General features: G+C 41.6%; 1 protein-coding gene across 2 annotated transcripts in view; it reads left to right on the top strand.

Moving 5' to 3' along the window:
* The first annotated feature begins 366 nt into the window (after positions 1–366).
* Positions 367–15006, top strand: part of LOC126323403 (facilitated trehalose transporter Tret1-like) — a 115818-nt gene continuing 101178 nt past the window's right edge. Inside the window, exon 1 of one of the 2 annotated variants that reach the window (XM_049994679.1) lies at positions 367–462. In XM_049994679.1, the coding sequence (XP_049850636.1) occupies positions 424–462 (39 nt within the window). In that variant the 5' untranslated portion in view covers positions 367–423. The remainder of the gene's footprint in view (positions 463–15006) is intronic. The other variant, XM_049994680.1, reaches the window with a different exon arrangement.

The raw sequence follows: 15006 nt of genomic DNA, 5'->3' as shown, positions 1-15006 counted from the left end.
TAGATTTTAATGGTACCGAAAGTTTGAAATTAGAAGATGAGGGAAATGTTAGTCAAGCTCGGGAAACTGGAGAAAGAACACACTCGTCACAGAGCGTTTTCAGTTGGCAGTATCTAACCCTACTCTGCACAGCCAGGCGCTCAGAGACGGAAGAACTATAAAGAAAGACATGGTGCGAATATACTGTGGAATCTAGACACTTGAAACATTGATAGGTGTCCCGTATTAGGCGGCTAACTACATAACCACGTCTAGATGCCAAGCGGTGGAGCAGTGACGCGGGCTTGTTAATCTCGCGTGTCAGCGTCTAATGGAGGGGAGACAGCGGCTAGATAGTAGCGACAGGCGCTGGCGAACGCCGCTCAGTCTGCACACCTCACTTGCGAGGCGCGTTACTCACTACGAGCTGTACACAGCCAGCAGATGGAGGGTAAACTCGGCGCCGCTGTCGTGGCCAAGCAGGTACGAGGGCGGCGCGGCACGGCCACCAACAACTCTCACCTTTGCGAATTACCTGTGTAATTTGTAACAGTGTATTAGATGTTGAACGGAACATCTGGTAATCAGTTACGTGACATCGGTTCCAATCTTCTTACAAAGATACGCTGAGAAGCTTGGTTGCGAATGTAATATGCAGAGTGTTTAACTTGAGTTGACTAAACATCTGGAAAACATGCACCGTACGAAAGAAATTCTTAGGTGAAATTGGGACATATTCAGATTTTACGGCAAATATTACGTACGATTATTAACCAACCCATTGTTTCTTATCCTTAGTAGATGGCGCTGTCATCGCCCAAATATGAAGTGATGATATTTACGATATTGCATTGCCTCTGTTCCGAAGTCCGAGCGGTCTAAAAGGCGCTGCAGTTATGGACTGTGCGGCTGGTCCCGGCGGAGGTACGAGTTCTCCCTCGGGCATGGCTGTGTGTGTTTGTCCTTAGGATAATTTGGGTTAAGTAGTGTGTAAGCTTAGGGACTAATGACCTTAGCAGCTAAGTCCCATAAGATTTCACACACATTTGAACGTTTTTTTGTTGTTGTTCCGAAGTACGGTGGAGTGTTTCTTTGGACATGCATGAATCAGACGTGGTTTAGCACACAATGAAAGTTTGGGTCTGGCCTTGAAGAACGCTCAGATAGTCCAATTGTAAGGCAACCTCTCGCGATAATGGGAAATCCGCGTTCGAGTCCCGGTCCCGCATAAATTTTCATTGTTGTCATTCCATCGTACGGCTAATGGTTGTCAGTATTCTCAACTGTGAATACATTTCATGTAAATTTCAAGTGTGCCTCTTTTTGGAATTAAGAAATGACGCATGTGATTCTATATTTCATTTACGGTGTAAACGTAAACCTTTGCGATCTAACAGTCGATATTGATGAAACTCCACTGCAGAGTGAAAATCTCAGTCGATATTGATGTTCAAATGTTACTTGAGTATTGCAAGTGTGATTGTATAGTACAAAAAGTGCGAAGACATTTACATTTCTGGCAATGAAACTACTTGTATGGCATAGTAGTTTTCTGTTCCCTACGGGGTTGATTGTGGTGAGGCCCCAAAACCATCGGAATACTTGATTTCGGCGGCTGCCCTCGAACCCCGCCACCAGACTGACTGATTTCGATGTGTGTTTTCATGTAACCCCTGTAACTCTCGCGCTGGCCGCTAAGCGGCTACCGGTAGAATCCGAACCACAACAATTGTAATAAGGTAAAATATCCATGAAGTAGTAGTGACAGCCATACGTGCCAAGGATACTCACCGAAACCAAACACTCCCAATGGTGCGAGGCAAAGGGACTCACCGAAATCTACCACCCCAATGGTGTGAGAGTCATAGGACTCGCCGAAATCAAGCATCCACTTCGTTGTTCCTGGATCACACTAAACGTAGCTTCTAACCGCACAGTGAAATGGCTAGTTAACCTTATTGTACTGTACAATCAAATTTGCAACACTAAAGTAAATTTTGTCGATAAATATTAATCGTCAGAAGAAAAAGGTTTACGTATACATCGTAAATGAAATCCAGAATAAATGCGTCTGTTGTTAATTGCAAAAATAGGCACATTTGATATTTGTCGATTACAGCGTCATCTACCATGAATGCGGAACAATGGTTTTAGTAAACCGTATGTATTTTAAGGCGTAGAATCCAAATACACATTAAAAATGGAGGGCGTCCAATTTCAAAATACACGTTTAACTCAGCCAACGCAGGAGGGGTAGTTAGGAGGCAGCGGCCAGTTGTAGTGCAGACAGATGTCCCCCTCATTAATAACAACTTTTCACCTAGAACTTTTGTCCTGTACGATCATCGTTGTCAAGAAACTTAGTTGTCTCAAGTTAAGACAAACACCCAGTACAACAAAATTTGCCCTTCGAAACAGCAACATTCCGCACCTTTATTTACTTGTGCATTATGGCAGCTTTCTACATACGCTAACATGTTTCCTAGAATGTTTGGCGTATTGTGCACAATGTGCTAGCATCCTCCCCCTCCCCCCTCCCTCCCTCCTTCCCCCCACCCCCCGTTGAACTACCCTGTACATTCGCGGATGTGGCTCGAGAATCTTCCCCCTTCCAAACTTTTTTTCTGTCACTGTGCGAGGTGTAAGTCGAGGAAGGAGGACGAGGAACAGAGCTCAGATTGCGGAAGACCGTGGAAGATAATTCGCCATGTCCTTCTCAAGAAGCCTCTCTGCATTTGTCACGTACCACGGACAACCTTAACCTGGATGGCTAGATGGTGATGTGGAACAAGGACCTCACGAGGGCAAATCCAGAGTCTTAACCACTGCGTCACCTCTCTCGGTATAAGTCGAAGGAAGTGAATTTTTCTTGCAGCTTTCTGGCGCTCGGAATTCCGAGGAGGAGGAGGATCTGAAGTCTAAGCGGTGCACACAACCCTCGTTGTAGAGTCCGCCATTGAGGTTCGTTGTTTTCGTCATTCCTGACTCTTACGAAACAATTCCACGACAAAGTTTATTATTTTCCGGAGGGTACTGGACCGACGAATGAAAATAATAGACCAAATGAGGGTTTTGTAAGCAACAACATTCTTCGCTGAATTACACTCCTTTGGAATTTTCTGTTAAATCTGTCTGACTTTTCCTTCCACACGGATAATATTTAACTACCCAAAAGCGTCACCATTTTGTTTTGTTTTGTTTAAAAATAGAAAATACAAAAAATTATGTCTTACAAACTTACTTTATTATTATTATTTGCGTATTACATACTTTTATTATTATTATTATTATTATTATTATTTTTATTATTATATACTTTGTATGTATTGTATTGTATTGTATGTTAACCGGGGACCTAGAAACGACGGAGAGGCTCCGTTCTCGCCGCAGCCGCAGTCGTCCACAACCTACACCAGACGAGTGTAACCCCTATGTTTGCTTGGTAGAGTAATGGTGGTGTACGCGTATGTGGAGAACTTGTTTGCGCAGCAATCGGCGACATAGTGTAACTGAAGCGGAATAAGGGGAACCAGCCCGCATTCGCCGAGGCAGATGGAAAACCGCCTAAAAACCATCCACAGACTGGGCGGATTCGTGCCGGGGACCAGGCGCTCCTTCCCACCCGGAAAGTCGTGCGTTAGACCGCAATTTTACTGCTGTATTACTTACTTTATAATAATTTATAACTGCTTATGTTATAATGTTATGCACCATTAACTATTCCTTCCACGAGATAACATTAAAAGTTATTAGGCAAAAAATTATATTCTGGAACCTTACACGTAACAATTCTGAAAAATGGTTTCCAATAGCGGACCTCTTCTAAAAAAAAGCAAAATAGCTGCAAACAAAATTGGAAAAAGGTATTAAATTAGTGAAAACAAAATGTAGCCTCAAAGTAGGTAGAATATAACATCTTCCAGAATGTTATACAATTTCTCTGTGTTTTTTTTTTTTTGCTGAGTCCAAGAGCAGGATATTCTCGTAAGCCTTTTTTGCGACAGTCTGGGTTTAAGAAAAAGACTAACCTCGTTTTCACCAACAGTTTCGCCTTTGAAAGGTTGTTCAATGTTATTTATCTCTGGCAGTTTTATTGTGATTTTGCAATACACGTTACGAGTAAGACCAAAGAACGAAACTTCCTTACCAAGACAATATTAAACCAGCTCTCCTTGAAGATCCTTACCCAGAATTGCAGGCCTTCTTATTTTGTGTTTGCTGGCTCCTCTGGTGTAGGTTACTACAAATTAGACAGCCTCATAAGTTCTGGAACACTAAAATCTTTACTGGCTGTCTTCTACCCCATCAGCTTAATTAAGCTGCATCAAAAGCTTTAGTCATTTTAGGAGAACTACCCTTTCTTTGCTCGGCATTCCCCACTATCCCGTTCGAATCTGAAGTAGAATACCAGGACAATAAGAATCTACATTAATACTAGCAAACTTAAAAAACAAAAAAGTAAAGAGCCCATTTTACGCAAATGCAGCCTACATTTAGTTACCTGAATACATTTTAATCAGACATCTAAATGAAACTGTTTAGTCAAAAACATTAGCCTCAAACCTTAATGTCTAAAAGAAATAATGATAAATGTAGCACATTGCAAATTTTTTTCCATTGTCAAAACATTTAATGTCGAACTGATAAGGAACAAGCGAAGCCGGCGACTTGTGCACTCCACTAGTGACAGTAGCATAAACTACTGTTTACGAGTACACTTGGATCGGCTAGAGCTCAGGAGAATACAAAGCCAAGAGACCAGGGGATCCGCTTTAGTTGCGTGGGGGAGGGGGGTGGGGGATGGGGAGAGGAGTCTATTTTTGGGCACTTTCTTCTAATAATGATAATTTCGAGTGCCTCAATGCTCCGATGCCACTTCGTCGACTCTCTTGTCCCTAACCCACCCCAGTTATCCAAGCGGGGAAACAGGACCTACAGTTTAACGCGGAATTTGAGCCACGTGTCGTTCCTGGTAGCTCTTCACGTTTTCGGTTAGCCCTAAAACGCAAACTGAAAAATCCGTGTTCCGACGGGAATTCCATCACGCGACCTCTCGGTTTCCGGACATGCGCGCCGCTGCTCGACCAACAGGCTGTTTTATGCAGCAGTTACACTTTGATTCACCTGCACAGCTACTCCTAGCATTTTGAGGAGTGTGCCTGTTTTGAGGAGTGTGCCTGATCGCCAGTAGTGTAGGCAAAGAAGAATACAGAGAGTCTTGGTGTGCGGTCTGAGCAATTATGTGCGTACAATGGCATATTCTATCTAATGCGCCAACCATAGATCATGTCAAATATTCCCGTATTTCCTAACATTTACCTAACGACGTCATCTCGTTTTTTTCTTTTTTTTTAACTGCTTCATCAGCAACATTTACGTGGCTGAAAACGTTTTATACTTGCTGTGAAAAACTGTTAACACAAAAACCCTTAATACGAAAAATAAGTTTGCACAAAGTAACACTGTCTTACAAAGAAAAATATGATTCCATGCTCGTTTTTTTATTTTAACATCAAACAAAAACCGTTTGACACGAAAAGATTTCAACTCTCGGACAAACAGATCTAGTCACCCAAATATACTGGTATATTCTTTGTTTCTTTAAAAGGAACAAATTTGCATAATTGTCTGCTGCTGCTTTGTTACCGCTTGCCTTTTGGAAATTGTCATTGTCCTAAACACGTTAGTTGGTTTTCGAATTCGGTGATGGTTGTGTCGACGTCGATGAATGATGTGCCGAAGTCAGTGAATTTTCCGCCAAAATCGTTTTGTCATTTTTTTTGTCTTCTATAGACGTACTAAAAATTTATTTTTATGAGCTGTAGCAGAAAAATGGGGAAGTTTTACGTTAATGTATTGTTTTGAAATATTACTGGAATATTTTGTTGCGTTCGACACTAAAAGCAACGTTGTAGTTCATAGCCTCTATCCAACAGAATCGCAGAACATCATTAAATGTATCCATAGTTATTTAGATACGCTTTCAAATGAAGTACGTAAAACGATGGGCCATATCGAACATCCAATGCTGATAAAACGTGGTACAATACAATTAGTGATTTCAAAAAAGAATAACAGATTGTATACAAACATTGAAAGTACACTGCGCGCCTACAAATTCTAGAATTTAGAAGATAATATAATTAGTGTATTGTAATAAAATTTGACTAGATTAAAAATGTAGTATTTTTAGCCTTTCAACACGAAAAAGTGTTGCGGCCCCCTGTGTCTTGTGTTAATCGTTTTTCAAGTTCCTTTCACACTTTCTTCAGGTGCCTCCTATCGTTTCTGGCGATGTTTCCCCGTTAATAGTGACGTACTCGCTTATGTTTACTAAACAAGTATTTGTTTCTGTGCTCCGTAAGGACGAATTTTGTTTACCGGGCGACGATGCGGAAATGTGTCGACTGGAACTCTAGTATCTACAGCCTTCTTGAATGTGGGAATGAAAACAGCAAGCAGAGTTTTCACACAGTCGGTGCCTACGGAATCCGTGTTAGTTCCTACAGAAGAGGTGTTCGCTGGACGAAAAAGTCTTCCTACGAGAGCACAATGTGTACAAAGTAACTCAACAGCCAATTGACGTCACGAAGATGCGGCTGCAGCTCTGGGCATATGTCCTGCAACAGTTAATAAAGAACCTTACCTTTTCACGATAACGCGAGGAGTCTGTTGTTTTAGCAACCTTGTGAAAGCTTGTGCCAGGGTAGAGTTCAGTTTGTTCTGATTTCCGTTAGACCAATTAGGTCTAGCAGTGTCTTTTCTGTCGAGTATCATCGATTGTTATCCCATTCAAAGTGTTCTTAATTCTGCACCGTGATTGTTGACATAATCTGACGGTCACACGAAGTAACTGTGCCGGCCGCAGTGGTCTCGCGGTTGTAGGTGCGCAGTCCGGAACCGCGCGACTGCTAAGGTCGCAGGTTCGAATCCTGCCTCGGGCGTGGATGTGTGTGATGTTCTTAGGTTAGTTAGGTTTAAGTAGTTCTAAGTTCTAGGGGACTGATGACCACAGCTGTTAAGTCCTATAGTGCTCAGAGCCATTTTTGTGAAGTAGCTGTCTTGTGTTCTTTTTAGAAGTACAATTTCGGAAGATAGACTTGAGTGCTTCTGACTTTATTATATTCCGTTTCAGTGCCATCATGCTCAATAACGATCTGTACAGGCTACTTTGACCCACCACTGCCTTTTCGTAGGATCAAACATTATTAAATTTTTTAACTTCCTAAATCCGCCTTCAGACTGTTTCTACATATTTATCCGTTTAAGCCTTGTTTGGGGCCCTGATAAAGGATTAATCCTCGAACAGCGAGAAAGAATACATGCTTTAAGCTGAAAAAACCTAACGAAAATCGTTATGTACTATAAAAAAGTCTAGAACTCGGTTACTTTGTTACGTTTATGGAATGTGATCCTAAACAACAAATAAACACTTTTGAAGGTCGTATGTATTTATATTTATACTGAATGGAGTATGAGCACGGATATCGTTACTATGCAAACAATATGAATATTTGCATGAAGCAGCACTATCATTTGTAACGTGTGCACGTTTTTCAGATTTTCAAAACTGCTTAAAATTCCTAGATTGGAAACTTAGCACTGACAACGAGGCTGGTGTACAGATATGGTAAAGAGTAAATGTTTCACTAAGGGCGTAGTCATTAGAAAAGTTTATCCATGAGTCATAAATTATAATAGATATAGCAAAGTTTTTTATTCAACATTTTGAGCTCGCTATCCGTATAGTAACTGTCAAGTTTCGGTTAAGTAGTATCTATCTATAAATCTCTTCATCATCAATATTATCTGCCTGCTTAAATTGCAATCAAAGTGATAGCACTTTCGTAAACACATCAGCGGTACGTAGCAGAGATGCCGCCAGTAGCTTCTTTCAAGATTCAGATAACACGAGAACTGCGAGAGAGGTATTTTTACTGTGGCAAAGAGCCGGTTTCGAGCTGTTGTATGCACAAATTTTTAAACTGAAGGCAAATACTATGCCAACTCGAATGGTCTGGAAACATGACTTCGCCAGACGTAACGCGTTACACCTCGGGTAACCACGGGTTTGAAATTTATTCCTGTTAAAAGTTGTATAATCTTGCTGAAATGAAATACCCTGACAATGGGGGTGTTCAGTTCGGCTGACCCACATGTTCCACTAAAGATCACTGTCATTGGAACCATTTAGTTGTTGATTATGAATTTTTTAAGACAGAAGACGAAATAGAAACTTTATTTTCTTGTAAAGATCACCCTAAAAGAAATAAATCGCTGACGCAAACAGAGGAGGAAAAGTATTTAAAATACGGCTTATTCAGAAGAGGGGCCAATCTACATCTACATCCATACTCCACAAGCCACCTGACGGTGTGTGGCGGAGGGTACCCTGAGTACCTCTATGGGTTCTCCCTTCTATTCCAGTCTCGTATTGTTCGTGGAAAGAAGAATTGTCGGTATGCCTCTGTGTGGGCTCTAATCTCTCTGATTTTATCCTAATGGTCTCTTCGCGAGATATACGTAGCAGGGAGCAATATAGTGCGTGACTCCTCGGTGAAAGTATGTTCTCGAAACTTCACCGAGCTACTGAGCGTCTCTCCTGTAGAGTCTTCCACTGGAGTTTATCTATCATAACTGTAACGCTTTCGCGATTACTAAATGATCCTGTAACGAAGCGCGCTGCTCTCCGTTGGATCTTCTTTATCTCTTCTATCAACCCTATCTGGTACTGATCCCACACTGCTGAGCAGTATTCAAGCAGTGGCCGAACAAGCGTACTGTAATCTACTTCCTTTGTTTTCGGATTGCATTTCCTTAGGATTCTTCCAATAAATCTCAGTCTGGCATCTGCTTTACCGACGATCAACTTTATATGATGATTCCATTTTAAATCACTCCTAATGCGTGCTCCCAGATAATTTATGGAATTAACTGCTTCCAGTTGCTGACCTGCTGTATTGTAGCTAAATGATAAGGGATCTTTCTTTCTGTGTATTCGCAGCACATTACACTTGTCTACAGTGAGATTCAATTGCCATTCCCTGCACCATGCGTCAATTATCTGCAGATCCTCGTGCATTTCAGTACAATTTTCCATTGTTACAACCTCTCGATATACCACAGCATCATCTGCAAAAAGCCTCAGTGAACTTCCAATGTCATCCACAAGGTCATTTATGTATATTGTGAATAGCAATGGCCCTACAACACCCCCCTGCTTACTTCGGAAGACTTCTCTCCATTGAGAATGACATGCTGCGTCCTATTATCTAGGAACTCTTCAATCCAATCACACAATTGGTCTGATAGTCCATATGCTCTTACTATGTTCATTAAACGACTGTGGGGAACTGTATCGAACGCCTTGCGGAAGTCAAGAAACACGGGATCTACCTGGGAACCAGTGTGTATGGCCCTCTGACTCTCGAGGACGAATAGCGTGAGCTGGGTTTCACACGATCGTCTTTTTCGAAACCCGTGCTGGTTCCTACAGAGTAGATTTCTAGTCTCCAGAAAAGTCATTATACTCGAGCATAATACGTGTTCCAAAATTCTACAACTGATCGACGTTAGAGATATAGGCCTAGAGTTCTGCACATCTGTTCGACGCCCCTTCTTGAAAACGGGAATGACCTGTGCCCCTTTCCAATCCTTTGGAACGCCATGCTCTTATAGAGCCCTGCGGTACACCGCTGCAAGGAGGGGGCGAGTTCCTTCGCGTACTCTGTGTAAAATCGAACTGATATCCTATCAGGTCCAGCGGCCTTCCCTCTTTTGAGCGATTTTAATTGTTTCTCTACCCCTCTGTCGTCTATTTCGATATCTACCATTTTGTCATCTTTGCGACAATCTAGAGAAGGAACTACAGTGCAGTCTTCCTCTGTGAAATAGCTTTGGAAAAAGACATTTAGTATTTCGGCCTTTAGTCTGTCATCGTCTTTTTCAGTACCATTTTGGTCACAGAGTGTCTGGACATTTTGTTTTGCTCCACCTACCGCTTCGACGTAAGACCAAAATTTCTTAGGACTTTCTGCCAAGTCAGTACATGGAACTTTACTTTCGAATTCATTGAACGCCTCTCGCATAGCCCTCTTCACACTTCATTTCGCTTCGCGTAATTTTTGTTTATCTGCAAGGCTTTCGCTATGTTTATGTTTGCTGTGAAGTTCCCTTTGCTTCCTCAGCAGTTTCCCAACTCGGTTGTTAAACTACGGTGGCTCTTTTCGATCACTTACGATCTTGCTTGGCACATACTCATCTAACGTATATTGTACGATGGTTTTGAACTTTGTCCACTGATCCTCAACACTATATGTACGTGAGACAAAACTCTAGTGTTGAGCGATCAGGTACTCTGAAATCTGCTTTTTGTCACTTTTGCTAAACAGAAAAATCTTCCTGCCTTTTTTAATATTTCTATTTACGGCTGAAATCATCGATGCAGTAACTGCTTTATGATCGCTGATTCCCTGTTCTTCGTTAATTGTTTCAGATAGTTCGGGTCTGTTTGTCACCAGAAGATCTAATATGTTATCGCCACGAGTCGGTTCTCTGTTTAACTGCTCAAGGTAGTTTTCAGATAAAGCACTTTAAAAAAAATTCACTGGATTCTTTTTCCTTGCCACCAGTTATGAACGTTTGGGTCTGCCAGTCTATATATCCGGCATATTAAAATCTCCACCCAGAACTCCCAGTCCTGGACCATTCAGAAATCTCCGCCAATATTATTTAGGCCATCAGTTCAAGGAGGGTTTCAGAAAAAGGAGGGGACATTATGATGACTGTCTTTCACAAAAAAGTTTAGGTTCAAAAGAGGAATTTATATCTTGTTCTTCCATTAATATGACCTGTAATCCCCTTATTAATTTGCCTGATAAGAAATTATCCGTTGCCAACTACAAACATCATTTAAAAATAGCAGCTGAAACTGTGTGATTTTTTCCAATATAAAACACAATTACAAATTGAACTTGTAGTATCGCTCTTTAGCATTGGTGATGCGGAGGAGGTGTGCACTTTTGAAAATGAATTGAATGTTTCGTACAGAAACGGGAAAATACTTTTCTCTATTTGCCTACCGGTTCCCAACCATCATATCAGCGTTGTAATCTAGTAAACTTCGTTTACTCTCATTACACATAATATGTTCGTATTTGTTACTAATAAATCCTACATGTGTAAGACATATGCAGAAATGGTAGTTTAAAACCGACGACCATCGGTGACGCGGGAATCGAAATCGTGGTCTCCGCTTTAGGAAGCAACGAGAATGTTCTGAGACAACATGTTTTATGCTCACTCATCACGAAGTTTTTAGAGAAAGTAAATCTCCAGTGTGTTTCTTCGGTTGTGGTCGCAAAAAAACCGGTATATTTCTACGAAGGAAGTGCTCGTCTTCTCCGTGCTGGGAGAACCCAGAGGAGCATAAATTAACACTGTTAGCTGCAACACTTAGCACCCTGTTGAGGCCTTCCACGAGCAGACGTCACCATCGGCTGAAAATAACGAGGAGATATTGCGACGAAATATCCCGACTTTATAGCGATAGTTAACTGTGATGTTGAATTGTAATACTTATGACATGTATCAAATACATATAAACGTTTTGGCAGTCACTGACAAAAAATAGGTCTGCAGTTTGTGACCGAGAAAATTAAATTGCATTCGAAAATCTGCTATAACTACGAAAGTATATTGCAATACCTAGATATCATGTTAGTGATGCCACATTTTACATTTTCTTATAGTTGTGTCACTAATGTTATGTTTGTGCCTCCATAAAGTAAATTTAGTTAAAATATTTGGATATATACAATTTCTGGTTTATTCAAAATGACAAGTAATCGACATCATTGTTGTGGTCTGCAGTCCGAAGACTGGTTTGATGCAGATCTTCATGCTACTCTATTCTAAGCAAGCCCCTTCATCTCCGAACAAACGCTGCAACCTACATCCTTCTGATTCTGCTTACTGTATTCATCTTTTGACCTCCCTCTACGGTTTTTACCACCCACGCTTCCTTCCAGTACTAAACTCGTGATCCCTTGATGTCTCAGAATGTGTCCTACCAACCTGTCCCTTTTCTTGTCAGATTGTCCCACAAATTTCTTCTCTCCCTAGTTCTTTCAGTACTTTCTCGTTACGTGACGCAATCCCAGAAAGAGGATGCTGGGAATAAAACTTCCGTCTTGTCATAAATCATGTGATGTCCTGTGTTCTACAATTGCCGCCTTCTCCGGTTGGCGTAGGCGTGTATGACGCTGATGTTCATCGCAATGTTCTTGTACTGTGCGACATGTCTGACCTATATATGTCGCCCCACACTGACAAGGAATCTTGTACACACCACGTTTCCTCAGACCGAGATCATCCTTAACCGAACCTAACAGGTTCCTCAGTTTTGCAGATGGTCGGAAAACACACTTGATGTCATATCTTTCGAGGACTCTTCCGATTGTTGACAACATGGCACCAAAGTACGACAAGAAGGCCAAGGTGGTGGATGTCTTCGTATCTTCATTCTGCTCCATAGATTCAACTCGCTTGGGCCTGAATGCATTACGTATCTGCCTGTCAGAATAACCGTTTTGACGAAAGACTGTCTTCAAATGTTGCATCTCATTCGGCAGGCTCTCAGATTCAGATACCACACGCGCTCTATGAACTAGCGTACGTAATGCACTACCCCATTGTGCTGGATGATGGCAGGCTGTGGCCTGCAAATATAGATCTGTATGCGTTGGCTTGCGGTATACGCTGCCTCCCAAGGTTCCATCTCCTTTCCTTCGCACCAAAACATCAAGAAAAGGTAAAGTGCCATCTTTTTCCACTTCCATAGTGAATTTAATATTCGGATGGAGGGGATTTAAATGTTAAAGAAACGTAGGTACAGTATCTAATTCATGTGGCCACACTACAAACGTATCGTCAGCATACCGCAGAAAACAAGAGGGTTTGAGAGTGGCTGACTGTATCTTCAAAGCCCTCCATAAAATAATTGGGCACCACAGGAGAACGAGAGCTCCCCATGGCGACACCGCCCACTTGTTCATAATATTAGTCTTGAAATAAGAAGTATGTTGAAGTAAGCGCATGTTTAAATAGTGCCTCTATGTTCTCCTCAACCTTGTTACTAATGAGCTCTAAAGAGTCCTGCAAGGGCACCTTTGTAAATAAAGACACTGTAACCTCCCCACAAAAATAAAATAATATGAATAATATTCTCATTTAGTGTAACCTCAAAACAGAAAAATTCCTAAACCTCTCAACAGTAAAAAACATAATTATGTCGTTCACATTCAGTATAACCTACCAACAGGAAAATTGTGTAACGTGTCAATAACAAAATGTGACTAATCTCTCAATAAAAAAATGTGGGTCACTTATAACCTTTCAATAATTGACAGTCAATTTAACCTGGTAAATTTTGGACGTCAGCAATGCTGCGTCATGGCCCTGATACATCATTCTGAATAAACTGAAAAATCTTACCTTAATTAGATCGCCGGATAACGCGTATATATCTGCTCCTATAAAAAATGTTCCTGGCGCAGCTAAGTGCAATGCTGGCCGATAGGTTTGTCTTATATAAAAGGAAAGAACTGTTTTTTCTTTTCAGTAATCGGGATGGCCAAGGATTGGAGAAATTAGTAAATTCTTTAAATTGAGATGAATGTCAAAAGTTACTTTTTATAAGAAAGATTATTATTAACAGATTTTTTTAAAACATTTCATGAGACTTGATATCACAATACTACATATGCGCGAGGCTGTTTTTACCTTATCCTACAACGCTCAGGCTCCGCCATCGCTGCACACTACCGACCCAGCCAACACGATACACCAGACTGCTCGCTAGCAACAACTTACTCCTACTAACACACAGTTCTTAATGCAGTCAACACTGCTCTTTGGTCTCAGATTCTCTTACAGCTTACATATCGCAGGCAGCACGTGAGCAATACATCGAAATTACATCAGCTCGAGTGCGCTAGCAACAAATTCTTTAATTATGGACCTCTTATAATACAACATTGAAACTTACTAAGAGATCCGATGATTGCTGTCTAAGAGTTTTCAAGCGACCTATGAAATCCTCAGAGTTGCGAATATGACGGTCGCACTTCCCTACGAGAGGTCCCAATAGAGACGTCAGATATTTGGCAACAAAATAAGTAGGTGCCTCAATGTTGCTCACGATAGGGCGCAGAGGCACTCCATTCTTATGTATCTTGGGTAGGCCATAGAGTCTAGGAGGAACTGCAGCTTGTTGACGTAAACCCTTAGCGACTTGCGCTGGGATCGAGCTCTTCTTGATGAGTTCCAGAGTCTTCCTCTGGATCCTACCCGTCGGATCACTTTTTAATTTACTGTATGCAGTATCATCGAGCAGTTTGTGCATCTTGCTGTTATTTTCTGTTCGTGAGAGGAGAACAGTAGCGTTTCCTTTGTCAGCAGGTAAGATCACGATGTTTTGGTCTCTTCTCAGATCTTGTAGTGCAGTTTTCAGCTGCGGTAATGTTAAAGCTGGTCTTCTTATGTTGCGCCCGAGTTAGGATGCGGCATGAATCACGCCTAATCTCTTCGGCAGCTTCCTTAGGAAGTTTCAAAACAGCCTGTTCTATTCCACTAATCACATGTCGGATGGGAATGGTCCCAGGAGTAGGAGCAAAATTCAGACCTTTCCCTAGCACCGAAACTGCAGCGTCGTCCAGCGTCTTTTCCGTGTGATTAAATACGGTGCGTCTTCTTGGCATGTTTTCTTGCGTTCGGGCTTCGAGTCGATCGTATTTCGCCATTTGACGAACCTTGGCTTGCTGTTCAGTCCAATCAGCTAACGCCCAAGTGGCGCTATCTACCCAGTTCCAGGATACCGCTGAAAGGTTCGCTGAGATTTTCAGATGGAGTGATAGTGATCTTCTGTACACCAAGCACAATTCCTGACATGTATAGCCTACCCTTTCTCTCACAAGTGCTGCACTCGCCCGTCGTTCGATTCTAACGGCAGACTCAGGGTTTATATGG

The sequence above is a fragment of the Schistocerca gregaria genome, chromosome 2 (genome assembly GCF_023897955.1).
Source record: "Schistocerca gregaria isolate iqSchGreg1 chromosome 2, iqSchGreg1.2, whole genome shotgun sequence".
In the NCBI taxonomy this organism is placed as follows: domain Eukaryota; kingdom Metazoa; phylum Arthropoda; class Insecta; order Orthoptera; family Acrididae; genus Schistocerca; species Schistocerca gregaria.
Note: the sequence above shows the minus strand (reverse complement) of the source record. Positions and strands in the feature narration are given on the sequence as shown.